Genomic DNA, 11,150 nt, shown 5'->3' on the forward strand with positions numbered 1-11,150 from the left:
ATGCTCCTTTGTATAATAATTCTATATGTTAGACTATTATTCTTTTACAGTGTTGAAAATCTGACAAACATAAGCATCTCCTTCCTAAAAGTCCAAATATTACACATGGAATAAGGTATTAAGAACATAAATTGTATTTGTACTTGTGAAATTTGTTGAGTAGGGAACATCCAGCCAATTTCATTAGAATTTTACCTCCTTCCTTAGAAGCAATATAGGAGACTAGCACTTGCAATTGTGTTGTAACGGTATCCAACTCTTCTTGCACATTTGGACCACAAGTAGATGATATGCCAGCATCATTTGAAGATCCTAAATTCATCTAATTAATCTTTGTAGTGTTGTTCTTGAAAGCAACTGTTAGAACAACTCCCATGCCTAAACCATGAACACCACCAGGGTGCTCTTTCCCAAGAACTACTCCAAGAGCATCAAGAGGGGAATTAACGGTTGATTCCACCGCTTGTTGACTACTATATGCTTCAATCTTCTCCTACACATATAAAAAGAAAGAGAAATAGTCATACATAGTATTATCTTATAAAAAAAGAAAGAAAAAGAAATACAAACAAGTTATTTATTGCACTTTAGTTTTACCGCTATTTCTTTAATCTTTTCATTAACATAACTTCCATCTATTTTTTTGTGAGTGATGTCCTACATTTGAACCCTACTAACTTCTTTTTCCGTCTCTTCCGTCTAAAATTCAAGAAGAGTAGAAAGACTCAATCAAGAAATATATCATTCAAGAAAAGATATGCATAAAATTAAGTAACTAACAGCAACAATATATTAACTGAGATGCATTGGGTGCTAACATAAATGACTATGCTATATAAAATATAATAGTAGCAGCAAACTAAACATAAGCTGAGAAATTGACATTTTACAGATATTTACAGGTTTACAAGGAGCTAAATGGGAAAGTTAGAGATGCAATTATTTCTCTTGTAGGTTTTCTTCCTTGTTATGCTAGATTTTCAGTGCTTACAAGTTTAGATAACTAACCCTTATCTGTTTAAAGATTGATAAAAAATGTGAAAAAAGCAAATTGATCGGGCTTTATTAAAGAATGTATTAGATATATTTGTTGAAAGTGGGATGGGGCAAATGGATCACTATGAGAATGATTTTGAAATTGCAATGCTTAAAGACACTTCTGCTTATTACACTTGAAAGGCTTCTAATTGGAGAAGTGGACCATATTTATCTTTTTCTTAAAATATTATTAGTTATGCTGACAAAAGGATCTTGTCAAACATCTGAATTAGTTTAATAATAAAATAATATACAAGACATCAATATCATGCATTGGAGAATAGCAGTTCTCAGCCAATTCAAACAAAACCATAGAAATGATTACCAATTCAGCCCTTCTTCTTGCAATTGATTTAGCACCTGAAGTATGAGAAATTATTTGTTTTTGCCGAATTTCTTTATTTCTCTTACAAAGATTCTGCAAGATAAATTTAGACACAATTAAATAGAGTCAAATATGTGTTCAACATATAACATGCATTCAACATATCACTGGTTCATTACCAACTCTATATAAAATAAAAGACGAGCAGGAAGCAAACAATGAATAAAGGCTTTTTATTACCAACTCTATATAAAGGCTTTTCACAACATTCCATATGAATTCAATATCCTATTTACAACAGCAAACTATATAAGGCTTTTTAGTGGGACAGCATTTAACTAGGAGAGTAAGTACTTACCTGAGTTTTAGGCTTCAAACGATATTCTACGAATAAAGCCCATTGATCAGGGAGCAATATCTTCTAGTGTATTATTTATGATCTCAGTTTTACTCAACCTCGGATCATAAAACTCATTCCAAAGCTTTATCCTATATTCCCTCCATTTTTCGCCAAGCGATTGGAGCAGAAATTGTTTGGCCAAGCTATCACTCAGTTTGAAGCAAAATCGAGCCTTTAATATAGAACAAAGAATATATATATTAACCAGCAAATATAACTAAATAATGACAAAGAAATAAGCTTTAGAGTTTAAGTAATCTTCTTACTAGGGACAAAATTTTCCATTGATTTTCAAAAAAGCTCTTTGGAATGTCTGACAACTTATCAAAACTGATTGGAAATGCTACACAATTAGTGGCCAATTGCCCACAAACTCCTGCAAGGAGTCCGGCTGCTTCTCCTATTACTGCATGCTGTTTATCAAAATTGACAACTATGCGCAAACCTTCTGGCAAATTATGCACATTCCTCACTAATAAATGAAGGCGTGTACTATCTTCATATTCTTCTAAAATAGATAAATAAGTATAAATAAATAAGTAAAAATAAATAAGTATAATGTCAAATAAATCATACCTTTTCCTTTTGTTGTTTCTAATCAAATACTAACTTTTTTTTCATTTGGTTTCCTATACATTTGAACTTAGCTTCAACATAATTGCAATTATTATTGGAGCTTATTAAAATTAAGGATAATAATATAATATCATCAATGTTGACAATTCTCTTCATTCAACTACTGACTTTTCTAACTTCAAGCTCTTCAATTAATCTGTGGCTTTGTTGAAATGAGTTACATGTATATAGTTTATACTTATATTATTATAATAAGATCACTGGTTCCACGAAAATTAAACGCAGGCAACGTAGTAGTACATTGCAATACGGATTCAGTAGTCAAATGGTTTGAAATGGCTTATACTATATTATTTTATTTTAGTAAAATAATATACTTTCCATATGTTAACTAAAATAATTATGTTCGAAGAATATTACATACCTATGGCATCAACAGTCCAATAATGATTTGATTCACGTCCACGTTTATGTTTAGGTTCGGAAGGATGATTAGAAATAGTTGGAGCAACTGATGATGGCTCAGAAGAATTTGAAGTTGCTGACTTGTCTCGGGAGGAACTTGCAACTGCTACCAACTTGTCCCGGGAGGAATTTGAAGCTGCCGACTTGTCTCGAGAGGAATTTGCAGCTGCTGTCAACTTGTCTCGGGAGAAATTTGCACCTGTTGTCAACTTGTGTTGAGAGAAATTTGCAGCTGCTGCTAATGTGTCTCGGGAGGAATTTGTAGCTGCTACGGACTTGACTTGTGATGTATTTGAAGCTGCCGACTTGTCTCGGGATGAATTTGTAGCTGCTATTAACTTGTCTTGTGAAGAATTTGCAGCTGCTGCTGCAAAGTAGATTTTTGTACCTCTTTTACTTTGGTATATCTGCATAATAGATCAAATCAATAATTAATAAATATAGAATTAATGACAATTTGAAGACCTGTTTATAGTGACAATTATAAATGCCACTTGTATTAATATATAAACTGATATAATGACCTGGTTATAAAGAAACTGAATTATAAATGCCACTTGCATTAATACATAAATTGATATAATGACAATTTTATTAATGACAATTTAATTAATGCCACTTGCATTAATACATAAACTGATATAATTAACTAGGCAATTAACTAGTATATATCAGCAGGCGCTACTATGAGTTATAACTAAATGTGAATGATATAAAATGTGAATTATAACTAAATGAAAACTTAAATATAAATTTCATACCATAAATTAATTTAACTTACTAACTATTCTGATATGTGTTTGTCTTCTCCAATGTCATCATCTAGTAGTTCATCATCTACCTCATCTGATAGATTATCACCATTTTCAAATAAAGAATTCAAGTTTTGCTCTAACCATGGCTCATTCTCGCATGCTTCATCATCTTCATTTCCCCCTATATCATATGAGTCTCTTGGCTTCAAATGCACGACAACACTCCAATCTTTATTCACTTCATCATTGACAAAATACACCATTCAAGCATGTGAGGCTTCAATATATGGATCATCCTCCTCTCGGTCACTACTGTGTATTACTTGTAAAAAATTAACAAAAGTAAAACCCCAACTATCCTTTCTACAGCCCCATTCTCTAGTGGTGTCAGCCCATTTACACTTGAATAAAGTAACCCAAAATCGGCCGTTGTAGTTTAGTTATATAATATCTCCTAATTTGACATAATATGACAAATAAGCATTTCTAACATTAGCATCACTAGTGCTAGCAACACAAGGAGTTAAAGACATTAAGAAAACTCCACTATTTTGGGTCTTTAACCCATTGTCTCGATTGGTAGTTCGAAAAGAGAACCCATTAATACTTAATGTAGAAAACCTCTTGGCATATCGTGATGGACCCCTTGCTAAGTATCTCAAATCTTCATGCACAGTATTCATAATGTCTGGGTTTATAAGCTATTATGATAGAACAATATATTAGTTATGATATCCACAAATACTAGCTCAATATTAGCAAAAAATTATCACTTTTCTATTTACCTGTGCAGGAAACCAAGTAACAAAATCTTTATTGACTCTTTTTTCTATCTCTACATTTGAAGGCTTTCTACCCTTAGATCGTCTTCATACAAAATCTTTGAAGTCACTGTTAGATATGGAAGTTTAACTCTAACTAAACAACTATTTTCAAGCAAATAAAAAATATGTACGAAAATTTTTAAGCACTTACTCAATGAACGGTTTGACATATGGACAATTTAGAACCACATAATGATGTGCTTGTTTTTTTCCATAGGTGACAACTCAAATACTGTGAAAGCTCCCTTAGAGTAACCCATTTGTGGAAAAAGAGAATTCACATGTGTACTGTAATTATCATCCGGACGATAATCAGCACGTGGTGGCCTATTAATTCTTGTCTCAATCCCTTCTAAGTATCGAGAGCAAAATGTAAGAGCTTCTTCATCCATGTATCCCTCAGCTATAGAACCTTCTGATTTAGCTTTGTTTCGTACATAGTGACTTCAAATGTCCTAAATACCTAGTTTGTATAATTGGCTTTAGTAAGCAAGATATAACCAAGTGACAGGTTAAATGAATAATGACTGAAAAGAGATATTTACCTCTCAATGGGATACATCCATCTATAGTGTACTGGTCCTCCAAGTTTTGCTTCATCAACTAGATGACAAGTTAAATGAACCATGATTGTAAAGAAAGAAGGAGGGAACAACATTTCTAAATGAAAAAGGGTAATGATTATTAGAGGTTGGAGCTTCTCAAGTTCTGTAAGACTTAAGCTTTTAGAGCACAACTGTTGAAAGAATGAAGAAAACTCTATTAGCACTGCAGTAACTTTATCTGGTAGCATATTACATATGGTAATGGGTAATAGTTACTGCATAAGGATGTAGCAATCATGGCTCTTCAATCCAGAGAGCTTTCTTTGCTTCAGGTCAACACACTGAGAAATATTACTCGAGAGACCATCTGGTACTCTAATATTCTTTATAGTACTCAAGAATATATCTTTCATAGAATTTGACATTGTGAACAAAGATGGATGATATCTCCCATTTTCATCTGGCCATAAACCTTTCCTCATGCCCATTTCTTTAGGATCCTTACGAGCTTTGAGATTATCCTTTAACCTTCCAGTCTCATTGAGCAAACTTGATAACACATTGTCGCAAACATTATTTTTAATGTGCATAACATCTAGATTGTGCCGCAATAAGTTAGACTCCCAATAAGGAAGATAAAAAAATATGCTTTTCTTCCTCCACATCCCCAATTCATCATCTTCTTCAACAACTTTTTGCCGAGTCCTCTTACCTTTACTTGCTTGTAGTTCCTTCCCAAATGAAACATTGATGCCTTCAAGTTGTTCTAATTTTTCTGACCTTGTTAGTATTGCTGGGGGATCCCTTAACTCAACTTTTCCATTAAATTTTGCATGACTTAGCCTAAACTTATGACCCCTTTCTAAGAAACAGTGATACCCCAAAAACCACCATTTTCCACCATGCTTTAATCTTTATGAATCAGTGTTGAAGTTACATGTGGTGCAAGCATATTTATTGTGTAAGTTCCACCTAGATAAGTTACCAAGTCTTGAAAAATCACTAATTGTCCACATTAATGCTGCTCGCAATGTAAACATTTCATTCTTGAACCTATCTAATGTTTGAACACTATCATGCCACAACTCTTTTAACTCTTTGATAAGAGGTTGTAAGTATATGTCTATGTTGTTCCCCAGTATTTTCTCTCCGGGAATAATCATTGACAAGATAAGTGATGTTGGCTTCTTGCACTTCCATGGAGGTCGATTGTACGGAATAAGCACCACTGGCCAAACGCTATAGTTTATACGCATAGCTCCAAAAAGGTTGAAACCATCAGCTGCAAGATGAAGACATCATTTCGAGGATCTTCGGCAAACTTATCATGAAGTAAATCGAATATCTTCCAAGCTTCAGAATCCAGCGGATGCCTCATTTTCGAATCTTTCTTTTCTGCTGAAGCATGCCATCGCATTGATTGTGCAGTCTTAGAATACATGAATAATCATTGAAGTCTCGGTTTTAGTGGAAAGTATCGCAAGATCTTTGCCAGTTTCTTCTTTTTAGAATCGCTCCATTTAGATGTCTTTCATCTTTTGCATTCTTGAAAATCTTCATCCTCCCCCCAATATAACATGCAGTCATTAGGACAAGCAAGTATCTTGGTATAATTAAGCCCTACTTTGTTTATGGTTTTCTTGGCCTCATAGAATGTATTTGAAATCTTTGCATTTCCAAAAGCATCTTTTATTAACTTGAGGATTTTGGTCATGGCATTATCACTTATTCTGCATAAGCACTTTATGTGATACATACTAATCAAGAAAGACAGTTTTGAATTCTTTGTGCACCCTTCATACAACTGCTCATTACCATCTTCCAATAACATGTAAAATTCTACATTTTCTCCATTGTGCTCTTCATTTTCTACATCTTCTATGTTGTCTTCATCTCCATCTCCATCTTCTATGTTGTCTTCATCTCCATCTTCATCTTCATTCAAGTCAAGTCCAGCAACTCCAAATGCGTCATTGATCATTGTTACCATTGGATGTTGAGATGTCGAATGATCTTGTACAATATGACTAGTTTAATGATCTTGTGACCCAACTCCAACTGCTTCTTCACCATGCCAATACCAAACTTTGTAATTTTCTGGAAATGGCTTGACTATTAAATGTTCAAAAACTTTCTCTCTTGTTTGCCACTTGCCAAAACCACACACCGGACAAGGGCATTTAATCTGACGACCCCCGAAAGATCAATGCTCAAAAGCAAAATCCAAAAACTTGTTTAGACCATCTTTATACTCGTGTGTGTTTCGTGGTTTTCCAATCCATGACTTATCGATTAACATGACTAAGAGGGACTACAAATAGGAATATTAAAAAATTTATTCATTAAAAATCTCTCTCTCATATTAACAATTGAGGAAAAAAAGGAGAATCCTAAATATTTGTTTTGAACTTTGCACCAAAAAAGCTTAATAATGGAACTATGCCTTGATATCTTTTTGGTTTTAGCAACTGAGTGTTATGCCCAAAAAATATAAATATAAAGTATTGACTATGGTCAAAGAAAGGTAACTTACACCACTATCTAGGTATACCATTTCAAAGTTGATTTATTATACTAATCAAATTTAAATCAAGTTATTAAGAAGTAGGTTTTAATCAGATTTGTATATCATAATTCATGACATTTCAATGGGTAATAGCCAAATAGGTAACAATAAAGCACCCCACATAACAAGAAGAGACTTGGATTTAAAGGGTATGATTTATGCTAACTGTTTCCCTTTGCCATATGAATAACTGTTACATGCCATTCAAAATTTTAGCAATTTGTTAGCATCATCTTATAGCAGTTTATATTTAAATCATCTGTATATAGTCATAAAAGAAGTGGCAATGGATAAAGGCTTAGCAAAAGGGAGTTGGGAACTATCAGCGGTTATAGAGCATTCATATCATGGGTAACCATTTTTAGAAGGGTAGTTGGGTAAATTGCCAAATCAAAACTATAAAGATAATTGGAATACACGGTTAGAACTACCAAACTACCAAGTGTGGAGGGAGTTCTTCCTCTCCAGTTCTAACAGATTTATATTTGATAGCTAATTATATTTGACAGAGTTCTTACCTATTCTGCAAATCCCTGAACCTATCAGATTTCATATCCTACAAAATAAAAAACAGAATAAACAAAGATATCTTGTTATGGAAATTAGATTTACAACACTTACCTGATCAATAAATTTTCCAACAAAGATTTATTTATTCTGACAACCATCCCAGCATAAATACTCAAAGCAAACCCATTAACCAACTTACTAGTTTGTTATTATATAATGTACATAACATAGCAAGCCATCGATTAATTAAGTAAACTAAGCACAGATTATTGATCACATAATTCAGTTTTTTTTCCCTCTGATGGATATAGAAACTCATGAAGAGGCTTATCCTAACATATGATCATGGATTTTAATGCAATCACTTATATGTCACACTCAGTTTTGGCGAGTTTATATTGTGTCCGCATCACATATAACCTCTTGTATTAAATTTTCCATCTAATATAATAACATCTTGCAAGTTGAAGGCAAAGCAAAAGAGCTCGAAACAAGAGAGAAGGAGCTTAAAAGCCTAGTTGAGGAGTATGCATTAAACAAGGAGAATTTTGAGAAACTCAATTCAGAAAAGAACCAAATTAAAGGCTGGATTAAGGAGCTTGACGCAAAAGAGAAGGAGTTCAAATGCCAAGTCAAGAAGTATGCATTAAACAAGGAGAATTTTGAGTTTCAATTGAAGGAGCTCAATCGGTAAAAATTTTAGACTGACCAAAACAAAAAGCAACAGATTCTATATTTATTAGCACATATTGGAAGGTAACAAACACTAAACAGACTACAAAAGAATCTCTTAGAATTATGTAGATTAACCTAAACAGAAGCTTAGAACTTGATAACATAACGTTTCACTATGTTACTAGAAGCTCATCTGTCTAGAAGTTGAAAGCATGTAAAATAAAATGATTTATTAAAAGGAAGGGTACAAATGGGAAAGACAAAGATCCTACAATCTTGCATACAGATCACTCTAACAAGCTTAAAGAAGAGATTAGAAGCTTGCATGTAATTATCATCAATTCAATTCCTAACATCATGCATACAAGTCCATCAGAAAAAGGATAAAAAGATTTGCTTGTTCTGAAGTGTGTGAAAGCTGAAAAAGACTCAATCAACAAGAGAGAGAAGGGCATGCATGGCACATGAACAGCAAAAACAAATAGCATAACATAGCAGAGAGAGAGCGAGAGAGCGAGAGAGAGAGAGAGAGAGAGAGAGAGAGAGAGAGAGAGAGAGATGAGATGATTACTCTTAACAAGGATTTTGCTTGCAAGAGGATATGAATGAGGATTTTGGGTATACAGGGAATGAAGGCAGCATCATGTTTATCAAATCAGTGCAGTTGTTACTTCTTCAGACCACAGTAGCCACAAAAATCCTCAGGTTTAAACAATAATTTCTCGAAATCATTTCCTGACGATTTGTCTACATGGCACTGATGATAAACCCAATACAAAATATTGAAAATTTTTCAACCAACGTCAATTTTCAGTTAGGAATTCTTTAAAAGTTTAAATGACTTTGAACTGGAGTTTGCTTTGACTAAATATGCTGTCATCTTGCACCAGAAAAACTATGAATTCCATAAAAAGCTAAAAGAAATATGCACAGTTAAGAGTTGACTTGACTAAGAGACTCAGAGAAACCCTTCCTTAAAGCATGAATTTTAACAGAGTTAAGAAAGCGCGTATGAAATGAATAATTAAGAAAGAAGATAAAGAAGAGTCGAGAGAAGAGTACCTGGGTGGAGCCATGGAAATTGAGAAGCTGGTTTCTACTTTCCTGAGAAACTAAAATTAAGAGTACCTGCGTTTGTGAAGTAGTTGAAGATAGAAGCCAGAAGAAGAAAACACACAGAACCCAAAAATATCATAAAGAATGAAATTAATTTCATGTATAGTTTATGAAAACACACAGAACCCAAAGATAGATACTATAGTCACTTCAGAATATGATAAATATACACCCTTGTATCTCAGAGTAACTACTAACTATACAAAATTTAATTTAATATAGTATAGAAAAATTAGAACTGAAATATCATTTAAGTAAAAATGGATGCCAAAATTTCATATGTAAGTGAGGAAAAGCTATGGCAACTACACCAACACCATCATCTAGTAAACTTGCAACAACTCACTCTTAACTCCTTATATCACCAACCAAGCACCTAACAAATTAACTAGCTAACTGTAACTACTTTAATTAATTCCTAACAGCCGACTGATTCAGTTATAGAGTTACAACGGAAAAAATAGAAGGAAATTTACCCAGAGAATAAAACAATGGCTCAAAATTCAACACTGCAGCAAAGATCGTGAACATGCAGCAAAAGACGTTAGAAATTTCATGTGCATCATTGTCGCATCCAACAGTCAAGGCCAAACAACCTGAAAAAGAATTAAGTATTTAATGAAATTTCAACCTCAAGTGCTTAATTATTGAACAAATTAATCCCTAATTTAAAAACACTAATACATGCAATAGAGGAGGTAGAGGCGATGGCAATGCTATGGAAAGAGAGGATCTGAGTAGCAGCGGTGAGAAGGAGCAGTCGATGGTGACAATGAGCTCGGCAGCGTGAAGGAGAAGTTGGCTGTGGTGTTATGAGATTTGAGATCCTAAAGAAGACTTCGAGATCTGAGATCTGAGGTGTGTGTGGCTTGGAACTGTCGATTCCATTAAAGAGGAAGCGGCAGTGGAGGTCGAAACCAGCGGTAGCTAGCGGAGGACGAGACGAGTAAGGGAAATCAGAGAGCGAGCCTTCATCGATCATGTATTGTGTATCAAAGAGCGGCAGTAAGTGAAGGAAGGGATTGTAAGTTTTGATTTTATGTATGTGTGATAACAGCGGTTCATAACCACCATAATCACTATAATCGCCACAAAATATAAAGCTAATTATGGAAGCAACAAAAAATGGCCTAATGTCTGGTAAAGTATAAGAAACAATTTTGGATTAAAAAATCTTCTAATCAAGTAGATGTCTTTTTCTAAAAATTATACAAAAAAATCAACTTGATATATAACATCACTACAACATAACCGACATTTTGCGGCGGTTTTGGAGCCATATTGCGGCTGTTACACCAAACGCGGAAAGATAGGTCGCGGATAAACGGTTAGCGGCGGTTTTAGCTAACCGTTAG

The 11,150-nt window shown here is 33.9% G+C and overlaps 1 protein-coding gene across 1 annotated transcript; it reads right to left on the bottom strand.

Annotated features, from left to right (window-relative positions):
• Positions 1-322: 322 nt before the first annotated feature.
• LOC107489542 (uncharacterized) lies at positions 323-3,822 on the bottom strand. Its single transcript, XM_021143870.1, has 5 exons — positions 3,646-3,822; positions 2,764-3,211; positions 2,030-2,271; positions 1,364-1,456; positions 323-493 (listed from the first exon to the last, which is right to left on the bottom strand). Exons 1-5 carry the CDS (start codon positions 3,820-3,822, stop codon positions 323-325), a joined length of 1,131 nt encoding a protein of 376 aa, XP_020999529.1.
• Between the last annotated feature and the right edge of the window lie 7,328 nt (positions 3,823-11,150).

The sequence above is a fragment of the Arachis duranensis genome, chromosome 5 (genome assembly GCF_000817695.3).
Source record: "Arachis duranensis cultivar V14167 chromosome 5, aradu.V14167.gnm2.J7QH, whole genome shotgun sequence".
NCBI classification, from domain to species: Eukaryota; Viridiplantae; Streptophyta; class Magnoliopsida; order Fabales; family Fabaceae; genus Arachis; species Arachis duranensis.

Coding starts and splice junctions, on each gene's coding strand:
- LOC107489542 (XM_021143870.1), bottom strand. CDS start 3,822: ATGGTGTATTTTGTCAATGATGAAGTGAATAAAGATTGGAGTGTTGTC. Junction 2,272..2,763: donor TTGGACTGTTGATGCCATAG/GTATGTAATATT, acceptor TATCTATTTTAG/AAGAATATGAAGATAGTACA. Junction 1,457..2,029: donor AATGGAAAATTTTGTCCCTA/GTAAGAAGATTA, acceptor TTTATCTTGCAG/AATCTTTGTAAGAGAAATAA.